General features: G+C 33.9%; 1 protein-coding gene across 1 annotated transcript in view; it reads right to left on the bottom strand.

The window, feature by feature from the left end:
- LOC115237161 overlaps positions 1–19701 on the bottom strand; it is a 35793-nt gene that overhangs the window by 13510 nt on the left and 2582 nt on the right. The window contains exons 2-3 of the mRNA XM_029810047.1: positions 16268–16568; positions 13159–13253 (exon numbers count right to left, since the gene is read on the bottom strand). Of these exons, the coding sequence (XP_029665907.1) occupies positions 13159–13253; positions 16268–16568 (396 nt within the window). The remainder of the gene's footprint in view (positions 1–13158; positions 13254–16267; positions 16569–19701) is intronic.

Genomic DNA, 19701 nt, shown 5'->3' with positions numbered 1-19701 from the left:
TTCCCTCCACCTTTGTTTCCCATTTTCTCTACTCTTGTTTCTCTTCTCATCGAATTCCTCGACGGATTCCGGATCGGCGCCACGCGGATCTTCTCGATCGCGCCGTACGATCTGCACAGAACGCAGCAACGTTTTTTTCCAAATTTTAACAATGGATAAAGATTTTATATCACGGATGGCGAAATATTGGACTGCCTTTTGGATTTACAAAATATAGCGATGCCAAAATAAATCATCAGTTAAAACATTTATTATAAAATAAAACGTGACATTTTTATTATTTTTAATGATTGTCTCGATTTAAAATAAGAATCTCCAATTTTTTTATCTCTGTATATGCATGCATTACAATATATATGTGATACTCATCCCGTTCATGCATGACAATGTAACTTAAGCCAATTCTCTTTTTTATTAGCCCATTATTTTTCTTATATCTTAATCGTTGTAAATTTCTATGTGTCCCTGTAAAGAGAAATAGTTCTTAAAAGAATTATACGATTGTCCGACTTTTTTAGAGCTGTTTACAACCAAATGCACACAGGTGTACTGTCTCTCTCTCTCTCTCTCTCTCTCTCTCTCTCTCTCTCTCTCTCTCTCTCTCTCTATCTATCTATCTATCTCTCTTTTATATTCCTCGAAAAAAAGTTCTGCCGTCCATCTTTCTTGACCCGAAGATACACCCGCTTATCGGGTTACGATGGTCGTTACAGCGACGTAAATTGTGCGGCAGGGAAATTTTAAACGAACAAAACACCATGTTTCTGCCCTCGTTCACGAGAAAAGAGATAAACGTTCGTCCAAAATTCGCAGGAATTGTTGTATCAGTGCACTGGATTGGGCGCTTATCAATTTAAATTTCCTTTCGTTTCTCACAATAATATTTTTGGAAGGACATAAAAATTGCGAGAGATATTATGCGAAATTTCGATGGAAAACGCCGCGTATTTTCCTGAGCGCGATGAATTTTTCGTGCCATGCGATAACGTTTCTAACGTCATCGACAATATCGATAATTGCTTGTGTGATGTGTTTAAAAATGAAAAAGATAAATATAAAATTTGTACACGCCAGAAAATTATTTAAAATTAATCTAATCAGCTAGAAAGCAACTCGCTGCCCGTCTGAAAAGGCGGAGAAATTTTTTACGAAGAAGGCATATACCATTTTTTCGCAATCTTAATGGCAAATAAAATATTGAATATACATTTCAATAAAATATAAAATCTGCATAATTAAAATGAAATGCACTTTTAATGGTGGATCGTGATTTGTAGCTTATTTTTGCGTGATATACAACTCACGAGTCTCTTTAAACTTACTGTTATCTCCTCATTGAGGACACCGGATCTCTCGAGGGAAACTCCGTGTGATGCAGGCTTCTTCGAGAATATACCCGAGAGACATGACAGCAAAGTTCGATAGCCAATAGTTAATGAAAATTAATACCCTACATTGAATTATCGCTAATCGATGATGTCTACTCTTGCCGATCTCCAGAGATCTCGTTGCTTAATTTACTCTAACAAAGCAATTCACACTTTTCACGACCATTATCTATTGTCGACATTGATCGAAAGCATATTGTGTTTGTTCGAGTAAACTCTCTTTCGCGTAATAATTTTCCAACAGCTGTGATTGACCTGGCATAAAATTTCATTTTTTGAATGCACGCAAAACATTATTATACCGGGCGTTGTGAGAAAAAATGTTTGAGAAACCACTTGGATTCAGCTCGTCGAACTCGAAACAGTTTTGCGTGTGGATTTCATCCCCCCGTCGACAAGACAGAGCGCGAAAACTTCGCCGAGGGAGGGGTCGGCGCGAGCGTTAATTACTGTTAATTAATGATATTCTCGGGCGCGAGGGTGGGTGGAGAAAACGAAGGTCATTTATTATGAGCCTTAAACTTTTCGAGTGTCCTCCGCCTCCATCTGCCGAAACGCAGCTGACGAAGGGGCTAGTTCTCGCGAAAACGGCGACTCTTTTTCGTGTCTGGCGAATATTACGCCACCGTAATAGGAATCGATTCTGCAGCCCCCGATATCTGAAGGACGGGAAAACCTTCGGTCGTGAGGAAAGGAATCGTAAAGCATCGAACGACTTGCCTGTCGCGCGATGTAATCCTCGAGCTTGGCGTTATCGAAAGGAAATACTTGTCGCGTTGATTTATTGCTTGTGTATTAAGATTTCTTTATTCTAATGTAAAGATAGTACTGTCATTGAAATATTTATCATATTGTCATATTTTATAAAGCAATGTTTGTCAGTAATTTTCTTTCTCTTGCTCTTACTGTCACTCGAAATCTTAAACCAAATTCGATAATATTTCATCTTTCAACAATGATCTTTTAGATAATTAGAATTACTTAGAATTCAATTTGAGAACCTATCTGATAAGTTAATATCGTATTTACTAACAATATATGTGTGTGAGTAAAATATATACAAGAAAGTTCGTAAAAAGATTGCATAATTAATCCGAACAACAAGAGATATTTTTGGGAGGAGCAGTTTTTAAAAATACGATTTATGCGTCACTTCGTCAATGAGCGAACAAAGGAAAAGAGAAAGAGAGACAAAGAGACAAAGGGCTTCCGGGCTCCGAGCAGCGAGAATGATAAAGGTAAAAGTTGTATGCTTCAACGAGCAGAATGCTCGCGATAAAGACGCTTCCGATCACCCTCGATAGTCCTACGTGTAAAAGGCCATAAAGGGCTCTCAGAGAGAGTTAACTGACCTGGGTCAACGTTTCTCGTACGCTCCACTTGCGTTCGCGTTAGTTATGTGAGATGGACACGGCGAGGATTTGGGTAAAACTTAGTTTTAAAAAAATCTTTTAGAAATAGTTATCCACACACAAAAAATTTTTTCTGTATGTATATATTATAGTTCAGTCTTATTTGAATTAAACTAAATGACAAAAAGTGTGTGATCAGCACACATTGACTTTTTAATTATTTATTTAATTTAAAATCGATGAAATTTATTTTTGAAAATATCCCGATGTATTTTTATCGTGTGTTTTTTTACGATTTATTGTTTAAAAATTTTTTTTAAGAAAGCTCTTTATGGCCTTTATTGTTGGAAAATCACATAAAAGTAAGCAAATAGCAATATCCGATACATAAACGAACGAATAATCGATACAAACAGTTTGTTACTTTGGAGGTGCAATGGTTATTTGAGATAAATCAAAATAAAGCACAGTTCACAAACCACATAGTGTCGGTATAATACGAATTTGTTTAATTATGTTTTTTATAAATATATTGTAGCTCGCGGACATGGAAAATGACTTTGTTTACTTATTTATAATGCAAATGCGAGCTATTTCGTATGATATCGTAGCGCGGTAACGTAGCAGTAATTGAAGAATAAATACAAATGTTCCAGTTACGATTTCAGTCTGTCATAAAATATTTTCAACATACAATATTCACAAAACATAATTATATTTTGCTATATTTAACTGTATATATCCCTATATTTAGCTTTTAAGCAAAAGAAACTCGTGCACTTTTTGCTTCCTCATAGAGGAAACTTTGCTCCCGTGACAAAATTTTTTCTCGAGTTTTTTATGTCGAGTATTATTAAAGGATGTTTGATATTGAATTTAGTGAGGATCGGTGAAAGAATTCATTTTAATTTTTATTTCGCTCACAATGCTTCCTCTCGGAGGAAGCAAAAATTGAAAAATCCGCGTGCTTAAAGCAGCTTAAGCTTTGTAAGATAAAATGATGAGGAAGCAATGTGCAAGTTTCTAATTTGCACAACTCTACTTGTTATAAAAACCGATCAATTTCTTTTATTCTTTCAGGTTACATATCAGTCTTTTTCAGACATGTATGTTCAGTAACAACAAAATATCTCATAACATTAATATGAAAAATAAATTATTTACATTGCAACGCAGATAAAACACAATATGTCTACTTAATCAACATTAGCGATCATTAAATATACAACGAAACAATGTGTGTATCTCGATGATTATCTCAAAAACAATCCGTTGAGTGCGCCATCGATCAACAATTATCGTCATTAGGCATTGACATTTAATGCACGTCTAAGTCCCACGTGATATAGCATGCCGGTCGGCTCTTTCCGTCCGCAATGAAACGGTAAGCCATCAAAAGCTCCGCATTACTTATGGCTGATTGATCGATAGAGCTCTCCCTTCCCCGCCCTTCATCCTCCCTTTGCATGGGTCTCCGTCTCTCCCCAGCCTTCTCACTCTCAACGGAGAGCTTTAATTCGACTCCGAGCGGCGTTTTCGATTACCGCCCTGATCATTACGCGATCGCGACCGAATCGCAAATTCAATTCGATCCGTCTCTATTTGCCGAATTGGCCGTCATTTAGCGCATGCACCGAGAAACGAACGCACATCGGAAAAATTTTGCGGTTTCTACATTCAAATGGAAGGGCTGTTAACTATTTTTTTTCCCCGGTAAACATGTCATTTGAAAAAGACTTTCCCTTTCGTTGAATATAATAGAGGACATTAATACTTTGTGATCGCGTGCTTTAAGTGCGGAATTTCCTCTGACATGCATCAACTTTTTTCGAATCAAGTTTTCTTGTACAAAAAAAATTCCTTGTTTTTAAAAAAGAATTTATGACAAATTGAATCTTGTATAAAATTTTAATCTACATAAAAATTTGTTAAAAATATGTTATAAATACGACTGTTTAACCGGAGATCTCTAGAATTTAATTAGTTGACGTTAATAATCCCAGATTATATCCGAGAAAATCGTTTTTTGGATAAAAAATTCGCTATAGCGTTTATGGTATTTCGCAAAATTTGTTAATATGTTATATGTATATTTAATGTAAGCGTCTACCGCGTCTCTTAAACTAATACAGGGCAAAATATGATAAATTACGTACATGGTATACATTAATTAAGAGCTTTCAGCTAAAAATTTAAAAATGGTCTTTCCTCTCACACATATATTCATAAATATAAATTAAATATTCAAAAATTTTGCGATGTAGAATATTATCTGTGATCCACAAAAGAGCATAACATTTTCTATTCAGCCGTATTTTACGCCAGTCACGTAAAACGAACACATTATCATCTTTTTAAATAATGAATGTTGCCAACGCGAGTTTGTCGTCACATTATGGAAACACAGCAGAATATGTAATATTCACATCCATTAAAATAAAGAGACAAAGAGAAATATATATCTTTTATTAATCAATTTTTTTTTTGAATATTTTATCTATTATACTATAATACAAAGGAAGATTGATATTCCTTATTTTAAAAATAAAGATCCTTATTATTGAAATAAAGTTAGAAATTTCACAACTATATTACTCCTTGTTGTTTGTATTACAAATAGATCATACAGAAAAATTTTTGCGTTACTGTTATTAATTTTTAATTAGATTTAGTTAGACATCGATTATCGAATCAATTCAAAATTATATGCTACGTTTCAAACGATTCTTCTAAAAATAAGTATAAGCCGGTTCAATGCTTGTTTGCAGAATGATAAGTTTGTCTTCGAACAACATTTCGTCTCTCACATTAAATCGAATTACATCGAGTTTCTCACTCCACAAAACGACGAAAGCCTGTCAATTAGTGATGAAGTGTCGATAAAATTATACAAGTTGCGTAATATGCGCGTCGATAATATCTTTCATGTTGTTATTTATGCGTTATGTATTACATGTCGCGTCTCTCTTTCATTTATGATACTTTTTCATACAAGTAACTTTGAAAGATCGTAACAAAAGGTCCTTAAAAAAGGATCGATATTAAAAAGATACGGCATGCGCATGTCGTGTCATTTCATGGCAGTTTTGAGCGCGTCATTCTCACGAGACCGCTTGGTCCCGTCATACGCGAGATCGCAAGGATTCGATATTAATATAATTTTCTTTCAAATTCGAAAATCGAACTCATCGAATATATTATAAAAAGAAATTCGATATCTTAAGTGGAATCTTGATAAAAATTCACAGATATATATTATGAAGATTTACGGCTATTCAATTATGTGAGCTAAATTTCGCAAATACGGATACCACGTCTAATAATATGTCGATATTTCTGCGGAAGTTATACATATGTGATTCAGTTTACACAATTTTCGAGCACGGAATCCTAACTGTCAAAGCAAACATTCAAAGATCCGAGAAACAGATCTAGTATTTCAAAAGAGACAGCTGCTCGAATCAAATGCGATACTGTAATTAAACATAAAGTTCTAGAAATTAAATAGAGTTCAAACACGCAAAAATTTTCTACGAACACAAAGATCTTAGAATCTAAAAATTTTGTAATATCTAGATTTTAGAAAAAACGTCAGAACGTTTTTTCAAGACTCTTCAAGAACTTAACAAATTAAAAAAATTTCTACAATGTTCGAATTCTAACGTCTAACGATCTAAATCTTCTAATATTAGATACAGATCAAATATGACTTTCATCACAGATACTTTAATATACATATTTCATACATTTTGCTTATATAGCTTCGTCGTACACATCGAGATCACCACATTATTCGAATATTTCTCTTTCAAAAAATGCACGCGTACAAACCCGTCTGTTCGTCTTCAGAACGGCGGATTATTTATACGCGTTGCGTGCAACACCTTCTGCGCATCGTCAAGCCGCGAACTAGTGTCTGTTTTACGTGTACATAGATATTTGTATCCGATTGTACATGTGTGTGTATGCAAAACGCTATCGCGTTTTACCGTTTGGATTCACGAGATCATACCGTTGTGATATCGCGCCATCGCCGCTAATATCCGACGATACAGCCAAAGCCGAATCGTATCCTTTCGTCGATACGAGCGAAATAACGTGGCAAAATTCTTCCTCGCAGATATATTTTTGTTCGTTTGAAAGCAGCCCGATAAACAAGTCTTTTCCCGGCGGATTTAAAAATAAAAAAATTGAATTCATACGCGTTTATTTCTTCTTGAAGAAAAATATATGGTTGTCATCGCAAAATCGACGTAGAAAATAATAAAGAGATTAATTATATTAATTTATCAGATAACCAAGAAAGTTTGTATGGTTTTCTATTGTCGAAAAACATACGAATTTTCTTGGTTGCCTAACAATTAAAACTACGCTGACAAGAGCGAATATATAATATTCCATTCTATTTTATTTGATTCATTTTAAAATATTATTACAAGAAATTAAATTTCAAGAAAACAGATCATTATTATTATGTAAAGGTATCAAAATAGTTTTGAATTAATAGCAAATTGTAATTTTTGTGATACTCTTTATAATAGAAAATATTTTTTTATTCTAATCGTGATAATACTTATCAAACATAATATAGTATAGAGGAGTTTACTTCCGTGTATAATATGCAATATTATACACGAATATATGCTATAATTATTGCCATTCGCGGAGAAATTTCATCTTCAAATGCAGTGTAAAAGCGTTAACATCCGTATGTGCAGAGAGACAAAGAGAAAGAGAACAAGAAAGAAAGAGAGAGAGAGACAGATCGTTACAACATTATTTCTCATCCGTCAACTACACTCGCGATATGTTTCACTTGGGCTGTATTGTTTGATGATTACGGATGAAGCTTTATATCCAATCAATCACGCTTGACGGGTACATTGGGCAGCTGACTCGAGTGGGTTAATGCGTCCATCGATTATAGATGCGCGTTTCTCTCAATGATGAATCCGCGTCAGAATCGATTGCCGAGCAGTACCGTGGCTGCAGTGCCGTTAACACACATTTAATTCACGCGACAGCGATGTGATATTTCACAATGACTTCCGGCTCTTTTTCAAGTCGGAAGCTCGCCGCGTCCCCGATTTTTCACAAGCACCGCGGCCTGCCGATATATCGATCGCAATTACGGCAGACGCCGCACACTTTACACACAACGCGTCGAACAGTCCATTATCGCGACGATTAATTCCGATGAAATATCGGGGCCGGTAATTTTGATTCATCGCGACGCGAGAATGTTGTCGCAAAAAGAGTAATGCGATTTATTATAATCAAATTATATTAATATAAAAAAAGTATTAATATAAAATATATAAATAAACCTAATAAAAAGCATACTTTTCGGTCCATTTTTGATCACTTTCAGCGCAATTACAAATTAAATAAAGAACAGAAACCGAGCTGTTCAAACGTGATGTCAAAAAGGAGTCGCAAACATAAGATTACAAGAAGTTACAACGAACAAGAGTGAATCGTACGTGTTGTCAAAAGGTAAATGCCATAACAAACGCTCGAGACAGACTGTCGAGTCTCTCAATATCGCACATAACATAAAGAAAATAAATACAAAGAAATGTTTACAAATAAGACGGCGCGATATTTAAAGTCTCGGCAATTCATCGTTTATATTTGTATAAGTATGACATAAACATTCTGTGTCTTATTACGTTTTATATCATTTATTTTCTTTATATTATGTGCGACATTGAGAGACTTTACAATCTGTCTCGAATGTTTGTTGTGGCATTTGCCTTTTGATAACATGTGCGACTCTTGTTCGTTGTAACTTCTTGTAATCTTATGTTTGCAACTCCTTTATGACATCAGGTTTGAACAGCTCGGTTTCTGTTCTTTATTTAATTTATAATTGTGCTGAAGATGGTCAAAAAAGGACTGAAACATACACTTTTTATTAAGTTTATTGCTTTATGTTAATATAATTTGATTATAATAAAATTTACGCATGAATTATCGCACTGGCTCTTAATTGCCTTCCCTCATCTTTGTATGTGATATTCCCTTTATTTTTTCCAAGAATAACATTCTTTTTTCGTTATTTTTCACCCAATGGAAAATACAAACGTTAAAGTTTCTCTGTCGAATTTAATTTACTCCTAAACACAGTCGACGGCAGCAAGTAGAAATGGCTCCAACAAACTTTCTTGCTCGACCCACTTAACGATTTTACGTCCGGCCGCTGACGGGCCGATGGAATCGGCCTCAAAACGGGACGTGGCGCCCGGGATTTCGTTTTTTCACGTTAAATCAAAATATCAATTTCTGATGTATGATCGACATCTCAGAATGATTGATACTTCTCTTTTAGCAAAATAAAATTTGTCACTCATTTTCTTTCTACGTATCGTCGATTTATATACTCTGCTTTTATAGTATAATATCTGTATATACTTCATATATTTTATCACCTATATTTTTTTCTTCTATACATTATCTATTAATATTATCACATACATATATGTACAGAATCTATTTTATTATAGGATTTATTATACACTATTTTTTAAAGAGTATAAATCCAACAAAAATATAAATCCAGGAGGAAGAACAATATTGAATATTAAATATTTTGTTCGATTATATTAATTACCGAACGCGTTTATCATTTACACTTTGTCCCTCAAATTGATCGTTCGCGCGCAGAATAAAATGCTTTGCTTAATTGTCAAAAGAAAAAGAGATATTAAATGGATGTGAGAGCAAAAACAACATAAATTTATTTGCAAAATTATACGCGCGCAATAACGATGAAAAAATAAAATAATTTATTTTTCATGTGATTTCGAAAAGTATCATAATGCAGCGATAATATGTCGTTTATTTTTACGCATATGTTTGATAATCGGCACATAAACTGTATGAAATAATAATAAAAAATATATCATCAATATAAAATAGTTAAGCTTTATCCAATGTAGTGCGGAAAAATTTTCATATAAAATGTGAATGACAACAAAAACAATTTTATATATTTTTTAACAAAGATTTAATAAAGAAAAATATTAACACGCAAGCATAATCCAGTCTCGCGGGCTATCTTCATCTCATTCCGCAAGAATTTATTAATCCTAGAAGGTAAAAGCAAAATATCTATCAATTCAAGAATCTAAGAATATAACTAGGTATTTGAGAATTCAAATATTTATTGTTTCAAGAAGTCAGAAGTTCTGATGTTCCAAAATCTACGGAGAAAAAAATCTTGAAATCCGAAAAATCTAAAGTTTAAAATCTAAATGAAGTTCTAGAAAATCATCGTAAAATGCAAATCTAAGAATTCTAGAAATTCAGAAATTCAGACATATTTTATTTAAATTCTTGGTTTCAAAAATTTTAGATTTCCATGGATCCAATTCAAAATTTGGAGATTTCATTCGATGGCTCCAGAGATACAAGGACCACAGAATCCGAAAGTCCAGCGTGATTAAAGAAAAGTTTAACGTGTCGGGAAGACGAAAGAAAGTTCAGGAGACTAAGCTTGCTGCATCTTTCGGCGAAAATGCGCGAGATATACAGGAAACGGAATTTCGGCGGTGCACACATTTGAGGTACATTCTTAGTCTTACCCGGTTGCAGCGAGATTGCGTCCGTCTGGGATTGCGAGTCACGGGGCACTGAGCTTGCAAGACACATCCAGGCCAACAGACCGTGCTTGCAAGCCTCGCGACTCGCAAACTCGACTCTACGTCTATCGTCTCTCCCTTCCACCACCACCCTTCGCAACCCTTCACCTTACACATAGTATTTTTCTTCCTAAACTCTCTTGAATTCTCGTTGAACTAAGTGTAAGATTACTTATGTAAGATTTTTTATTATACCATTTATATAAACTTTACACATGTTTTAAGACTACATAAAAAATGTAGGGATTTAAAGCACGGTTTTTTCAAATATTATGCTGTTTAGGACAACTAATTGAATCCTCAAATTTCAAGCTTCTGTCTAACGCTTAAATAAAAAATATTAAAACTTTTTGGCTTCAAATTCCTCAAAAATTCTATAACATTCGGACCGTCGAATTTCGCGAACATACATTCAGAGGATTCAAAAACGTTGACTGCCACTTATCACAATCAAATCGCAATAAGCTTGTCTCTTCGATGCGCTTGCAACGCGATCAATTATTGAAAAATTGAATTTATGCCAGCGCAGTTTTGCAGCTTTTTTTTCAAACTAATCCCCGTTTTCATCTAGCGTTGCGTTTAACGACTGCCAAAAATACACGAAGTCGAACTATCCATTTATTCGCGTCACGAACGGTACGCAGTGTGTCTCGGCGGATTTTTGTCGATTGGCAATTATCGCCAAGCGATTTGTTCCCGCGAGTGCGCGAGCTATTTCGGTTCATGGGACGAGGATATGTATGAAAGCGATTAAAGCGGAATAAATAGTAAATCCGCCCGAAGGCGATAGATCGGCGAACACGCGAAACGACTTTTGCAATCCCGCAGCGATTTTCGATGCAGTATCAATTTATCATTATTATACTTGCGGGGAGAGGTTTCGCCGTACCGGTGAGGAAAACTCTCGCCGGCAATTCGTATCGTGTGATGCGAATTGACCTTACAAATTCGCGATAGCGATTAGACACGACGCAGTGATCGTCGACACGAAAGGAACTTAAAGCTATCGATGATAAGGGATCAAAGAGGCGCGCCTTGATTGGCGGGCCTTGACCGAAAGCATCAATGTTATTGCCGATATATAGAGTGATCGAAGAAGTTACGCGAGTTGCACTTTTGATTCGCAGCATAACTTTAATATTTTTATTACGTTATATCTCACGTGTAATATCAAATATTCCATTGTTATAGTTGTCACAATTCAACGTAACAATATATTTTAATTTCCTAACCAACCTAACCAACTTTTTATGGGAGAGATAGTGCATTACATCTTTATGATTTTTTTTTTTTTTATAAAGGATACTACCGCATATAAAATAGAATTATTAATAGCTTCGCTATTCGACTGTGTCTATATATCTTCTTTTTTATTTTGACATAGTGTATAGTGCTGATAAAAAACGAGATAACTAAATCACATTTAGTTTGACATTCGACGAGAGATAGATTTTTGATATTAATAATAATTTTGTATTGTTTACACACATATTTCTATAAATATCGCTACAAACCGTATATGTTTGAGTTTCGTGACTTTTCGATCATCCTGTATCCACATTTCACGTACGTGTGTATTCACGCGGTGTTCGCGAGCAAAGGGTACCACGAGAGAGGGTGTTGATTTTCCCACAGTTATCAAGACGCGGACAGGTTATCGGCGTTCCGAAGGCTATCTGTTCGACTTGCAGCGTGATTAAATTTTCCAAGACGCGGTATGAGAGAGAACGATGACAATATATCGTGCCTGGCATAAATGTTAATCTAAGATTGACAACAAATTTCTATCATAACTTTTTGATTAACGATTATATTATATATTATCACACATTTATATTTAAAACTTTACACCATTCTTTACTAACTATTAATATGTGAGAAGTTAAAAAATTGTATTTTCAATAAAAGAAAAAGAATCTAAACAAATTTAATTCTCATATATTACATTTATTTGATATTAATCAAAATATTAATATTATATTTAAATAATTATTTGATACATGAAGAATTGGCTTTTAAATATTTTTCTTCAAAGATAGTCTTATTAAAGTATTTTATATATTTATTGAATCTATTGCATAAGAAAATTGCAAATATTATACGCAATTTCTATAATTTTACGCTCAAACTTGCAGATTTAAAAAATATAAAAAAATTTATAAAAAGAATGTTCAACACGTTCAGACGGGATTAATATATTTGTGGAAAATCCGAAGGTACCACAGCGGCTAGCAATACGGAAAATAAAAGAATGCAAATTTCATCGAGGCTGCGGCGAAACACGACGAACTTTTCGTGGTAAAGCTAAAGGCACGTGTAGCGCGGTTCACAAGTATCTTCCAGAGTATGTACTTAGTACGAAGTATCGAGATACTTCGAGCATTTTAAGTGGCGATCGGAAAGTTCCTATTGATAGTATCGAAGAGAAACTTGCAATTTTCATCGACATTCTTATCGCGTTAGCCTTATACAATATTAGATTATCGAGGATTATTACAATTTCTGATAATAATGAAAAAATATAATAATATTTTAACGTATATATTTAATTTTTAATGATTGTATTAAAATATAATAGATATTGTATAAAATAATATGTAGAATAGAACCTATAAACATCAAATTAAATCAGATACGATTGTGTTTCGCTTTTTGACACAAAACGTAAACGAGAGAATTCATCTTTGAAGTCGCAGATTTACGTTACAAATTTTGCACGCGTATTTATATATTTCACGGATAATTGAAAAAGTTTTCGTCAAATAATTCACTTACCTCACAGTCAGGCGATAAATCCTCTCATGGCCACTCTCCTGCTCGATTTTTGAAAAAATTCCTTCGCACAACCGTGGAATGAGTCCTGGATCCTCCTGAAAGAACAAAAAGAATCTAGATTCCAACATCGCTCTGGAGTCGTATACTTTATCACTATGTTAAAAGTGGCGATGCTTTATCGTTCTACTTTTCGACTATTAAATACAATCCGGATTGAGAAGGCGCATTAAAATAATCGAATCGCAGGTCCGAGTAATTAGCATAATGAAAAGTTCTGTGAATCGTTTAATAAATAATTAATCTTTTATTTAAAATATTGAAGCAACACTTTAACAAGAGAAGTTATATCAATTTTCAAATTTGATGCGTTCTTAACCAACCTTTGCGAAAAAGAAAAATAGAAAGAAAAATCTTTAATAATTGAAGTTCTATAAATGAGCGTTCTGTGTAGCCATAACACAGCTGCGCTTTTAAAAGGCTGCATCTCTTGGCATCCATTGGGATACAGCCTCTGATCGTACGTGAATATGTCGGGGTATGCCGGCAGGCAATTTAATTAAGCGGTATTCCGCAAAAACAGTTTCAATTTACTATTTAAAATTTTCGGGACGAAAATAGAACATTGATTTGACTCTACAGCGAAGACTCCTCCTCTCCCCTCTCTCTCTCTCTCTCTTGTTCGCTAATTAGAATCAGCGATACGATATGATAATTTCGGGAATGGAGTACGAGAGAGAAGGGGAAGAGAAGAAAGAAGAGAAGGACAATCAATAATCAGATTAATGCTGTTTAAACTTTAAATATGCATCGACCAATTGATGCAAAATGCAAAATATATAGTTTCGCAAGGCTATTATACGAGAGTGCTGATGGAAGCTAAATATTTCCCGGAAAATTCATCCCGCCGATTTTCGTTTTCCGATACAATAATAAGGCGAGAGATATTTTGAGTGAATTAATGTAGCAATTGCGTATTGTATGAGCTAATGGAGTGAGCTTGATTGCATCCAAGATATGAAAAGTGATTGATATCCAAGTTATTTTACGTTACAGCGTTTAATGCGCTGAAAAATATAGAAATTAAAAAAAAACTGACATTTCTATTTTTCTTTAAATAAAATCAAGAAGAATGTAAGATATTTAAACTGAAAATTTTATTTGTTACATTGTAATTACTATTAATAGAAAAAGACATTATACAAAATGTAGTAATTATCAAGAAAAAAATGGTGAAATTATATCAAAAATACAAGTTTGTCATAATTAATTAAGCAAAATAATATAAACATAATATTGAATTTTAATTCAATATTATATAAGCAATAATAATATAATTTTTATTAACATGTTTATTTAATCGTTGCAATAAAATGTGTACAGCCCCAAATTTGATTATAATAAATTGGAAAAAATCGGAAAAAAGTTTTTTATAAAAAAACCGCGTTTACTAAAATATTTTCTTGTATTAAAATATCAAATCTATGATAAACTATAAAAATTTAAACATATATGTAAAAAATCATCAATTTGATCAAACTAACTAAAATTTATGAAATGTTTTAAACGTTATTCGATGAAACAAAATTTACCGGAGATATTAACAATAAAGTTTGTTATATTTGCTTATAATGAACCAATAGCATTTTATTACTGATTTTTTTAGCATATCAAATGCGATCTCGTTAAAAATGCTTCGATGCTTTCGCAGATTTGCAGATTGTGTAATACGCATGTGTCTTAGAAAAAAGGCGAATTATTGAGAAGAACAAAAGATCTTTCTAAGAATACGGAAGGATTAATCATCCAAGCGAGCGTGAAAGGACTGATCAAGATTGATAACACTTTTCAACGAAATTAATTAACACGTCGGATTCGCGAGTGAAAACTTTTTTAGATCGTAGCGTGTATACATTTTGCATGGATATTCTCGCGAATATTGCGAGTACGTCAGCGGATACAACGCTGATGACAACAGAACGCTGTCCGGACTCAAATAAAAGCAAATAGATTACTCCGCATTGTGCGTGAAAAATAAAAAAAGAGTAAAGTAACGTTCCGCAATGTATTAATAAAACGCGGAGTAAATCAAAATAATTCGGCTCGCGCGTATGCGCGTTTCGCTTTTAAAAATAATATTGCGTATCAAAGGAAACGGGACACTGGTCCGACGATGCGTGGAAAAGGAGTCTATTATGTCCCGTAAAAATGAAAATAAAGTGCCAATCAGATTTATTACGAGATAAATCGAAACAATTTGCACATTGTACGTTGACCCGTAAACACATCATCACCGGTTTATTCAGATGGTAAAAGAGTTTCGCAAAGCTGCCGCGCGCGAAAATAATGTTGATAAAATAGATATAAAATGCAAAACGCGTTTTAACGGACGACGAGAGCGTGCTCGAAATTGCAAATGCAATTTTTCACGCATAGGACGTTTCTCTACTCTATCGAATGAAACTTTAATAAAACATTCTCAGAGGTATCTCTATGAAACTGGACAATCGCATTTTTTATAACGTAGACAAACATTTTCATTATAATGAGGAAAGTAACCGCGAAGAGAGAGACAGAGAGAAAGAGAGAGATTCTCATCTATTAATAATAAAAGTGCAAGTATATATATATACTTTTGACTAAATAAATAATGAACAAAACCAAATCTTTTTATCTGTTATTTAATTAGAGGTGGCATCGGAACAAAAGTTAATATTATTAGTATGTTGATAAAATATGCAAATAATACTTCATAATAACTCGTAATACGTTCACAATTCATCATTTGATGCATATACGTGTGCATATATGCAATGTGTCGTATTATAAAGTCAAAATAAGCTAAACGCTCAATTATTCATACGTTCGATTATCGAGAATCCACATCAAGTAAATTTATAATTAAACACATTTCAAATTTAAAATTAATAAAAGTGTTTAAAATTATATTAACGCATTGCATAAAAGCTCCAATTGCATTTTATATTGTGTCTATAAATGAAAACTAAAATGTGGAAATTAAATATCGCGATGGATCATTCATGAAATTCCAACGATAATCCGCGTCCGAATAAGTCAGCTGAAAATTATAATAAAAGAGATGCAATTATACCTTTGTGCCCATCATGGTGTAGGTTTTACCCGACGCACTCTGCCCGTAAGCTACCAAGCAATAATTGTACCCGGAGAACATGACGTCCAGGATGGACTGGCCGAGTGTCTCGTAGATCGTCGCTTGGGTGGCATAATTCTTCACTTCGGGATTCGACGAATCGAAACAGTAATCGAAAGCATATCTCCGGGTCCTCTCGCGACTGTCCCCGGCCTTGCTCGACGACACCTTCAAATTCGTCAAGGAAATCTCATTCGGCTCCGCGCGAATCACCACTTCAGACCCCGTCAAATTTAATTCCCTGCGTAAAAAAAAAATGTATATATTAATGCATTAATATAATAGAATTTTGAAATCTAATTCTAAAAACATAAAAATCTAAAATTACCATCAAAAAATCCAAAAAATATCAAAGTCAGAGAATATCAAAATAACAGAGAATCTAATATATTGTATATTTCGAAATTTAAACGTCTAAAAATTCCAATAATCTAAAATAAAGTTTAAAGAAGCATCGGCATTTTTCAATTTTAACCTAGAGAATGCAAACGAGAAAGTATTCAAATAGTTGAAATCACATCAAAAATTTATTGAATCATAAAAATTTTGCAAATCGGATCAAACACGAGGAATAACTGCTAGTATCGTCGCAAATATTTGCGAGAGGGTCAACGAACAGGCTTGGAGCAGGAACATTGCAAACAGCTTTGCTAACATTTTCGAAGCTACCATCGTTTTTCCGCCTTACTCGTCTCGTATATACATGTTACGCTCCCGTCGTCGTTCTTTTTTATTTCATGCTTTTTTTTTTGCCAAGCACATTTTTTCATGCTTCGTGGATCGGAATCGATTCATCGAAAAGCGGTGGCGGCGGCAGCGGCGGTGGTGCATGCACCGTACGTCGCGTTCACACGGGGGTATGCGCCCCCCATGTTATTTTATAGAGGGCTTTGCCCGATTTTCTCAAAGCATTTTGCGCGACCGATCGTTTTATAAAAATATATCCCCTTTAATATACTTTAATATTAATTTTAATGTTTTGTATTAAAAAGAAAAGCCATTACATCATCATACTAAGATATCTTTTGGAATGTATGAGACTCCGCCTATAAGAAATGTAAAATTAAGGAATCTTAAAATTGGAGGAAAAATAAAAACTCCCAAAAATGTAAAGATCCAAAGATTGAAAGATAGATAATAGATTCAAAGATTCAACATTCTAGATTTCTTTTGGTCTACAAAGACATGCAACAAGTTTTCCTCGGGGGAAACATCGAAGTTTACATCGCGAATTACAGGTCGAGTCGCGTTTTTGGGTCAGTCGATGTCGTGCGACGCTACAGTTTGCGTGTCGCGACAGATAGAATGTCGCGATTATGTATCCTCATGTGGCGTATATATGGAGGGAAGAGAAGAGCTTTAACTCCGGCTCTTGCGTGATTCTCCCAATCCTGTTGTAGAATCGCCGTCGTTCTAATCGAAACATCTCTATACGAGTTTGTGTCGTTCCTCGCGTTTCAATCGCGAGAAAAATTCAAACTCTTCCTAATTTACGTTGACATAAGAGACATTCCAATCGTGCAAAAAATGCTAATTTTTTTTACTCTATATTCTCATCATCATTTAATATAAAATATAACACAAAATATAAAATAATTGCCATTATAAAATATTTCCGTACAATTAGTAACAAAGTAACTCTAATTATAAATTTATAATCAACTTCCGCGTTCAACACTTTTTAAAAATATATACGCAATAAGTTTATTTTATGGGAGCCATGATTACTATGATGCGGAACGCGGTGATTCATCTCCACTCTGTTTATTTGTCCTCGCGCTTTAATTGCTTGAGCTTGCTAAAAACGGATTCCTTCTCCAACGGAGTCGTTAACTCCGTCTAACAATATAAATGAACGTCAAAAATTTTACTCTTACTAAGCCTCAATTAAGATAATATGTTTCTATCTCCTTCTCTTCTTATATTAATTCATAAATCTTTGGATTTTTAAATTGCAAACTTTTCAAATCCTTATATTCTTAGATTTGTAAATATCTGCGTGTTTCGAATTTGCAGTTTTGTACTTTTAATAAAAGATCCTTGATGGTTACATTTTCGGAATTTTTGAACTTTAAAAATTCAACTATCAAAGAATTATAAATTAATCATAGATTTTTTCTTGGGAAACGTGCAAATATACAACATGATCGAACTCACGGTTTATACCTTTAAAAAGATAATAATTTAATATTAATAACACTCTTTTACCCGAAGAGATAAATCACTGTCATATACTCGGTGGAATTATAAAGCGTAGGATACTTTTGGAGCTTGACCATCCCCTACATGCGTGCCACATTGGTTAATAAAAGAGACAAATGCGTATCCTCGATTCTCTCGACGCACCAGCACGAAAATAACAATGCCAACGCGTTAAGACGATATACGCGTACCTGTCAGACGGAGGCTACTATAAACAGAACAGATGCACCAGCTGTCACGTAAAAAGGTCGTCCCTACGGCCCGTCGCAAAGCCACGGTCCCTGTGCGGCCCAACCCCACGTTAAGTCAATGGGAGTATTTTCGTCGTGGACCCTACTCTCGAAATCATTAAGCGACAGTCGACAGCAATGATGCGTCATCTCGTCCGCGAAGAAAATTGAGGCTAAGAGTTTGGTACAAGAAGGAGGTAAACGTAATTTGGGAGATATATGATAAATAATTGTTTTCATATTTGAAGAAAATCATCAATTATAGATCTCATTCATTTGCTGTAAAAAAGTTTTTAATTCTATTTGGGAGATTTTTTATGAAAATTGCATATAACATATTTAAAAAAAATCTAATTATTCAAAAATCTACAAGTTTTATAATCGAAAGATTTGGGGATTTAAAAATTCAAGAGAAAGAAAAGGAAGTTGCGAATCTAAAGATTTAGGAGAATTTTCTAAAAAATTGTATAAAAAAATCTATAAAAATTAGGAACTGGAAATGTATTAAATTAAATCAAGCAGCGTATAATGTGAACGAGCTACTACATATTTCAACAAATAAAACTTGAACAAAATTTCAACACTTCTTGCATGGATACGTATAATAAACTTCGGCGCGCGAAATCATTAATTTCCTGCTGTAAACGAATTTCGTGAGACCCCATTCTGTATCTTTAAATATCCACGGCTTGTGAACTTAAATACTCAGTTACACTCGATTTGCATAATTATATAATATATAGAACGAGAGAAACGAATCTAAAAAAAAAAATCAAAAGTATAACTCTTCCCGAAATATACTAAACTTTATTAACGTGTATTTTTCTCATTTTCTCGTTGTTTCGAAAGATAATTTAATTAACTTGCTAAAAAAAATACGACAACAAGATACGTTATTAAAATATTCGAAAATTAACCGAACAGTCGAGGGTAGATCGGAAG

The sequence above is a fragment of the Formica exsecta genome, unplaced genomic scaffold, assembly GCF_003651465.1.
Source record: "Formica exsecta isolate Colony F162 unplaced genomic scaffold, ASM365146v1 scaffold28, whole genome shotgun sequence".
In the NCBI taxonomy this organism is placed as follows: Eukaryota; Metazoa; Arthropoda; class Insecta; order Hymenoptera; family Formicidae; genus Formica; species Formica exsecta.
This window is presented reverse-complemented; position numbering and strand designations above follow the sequence as displayed.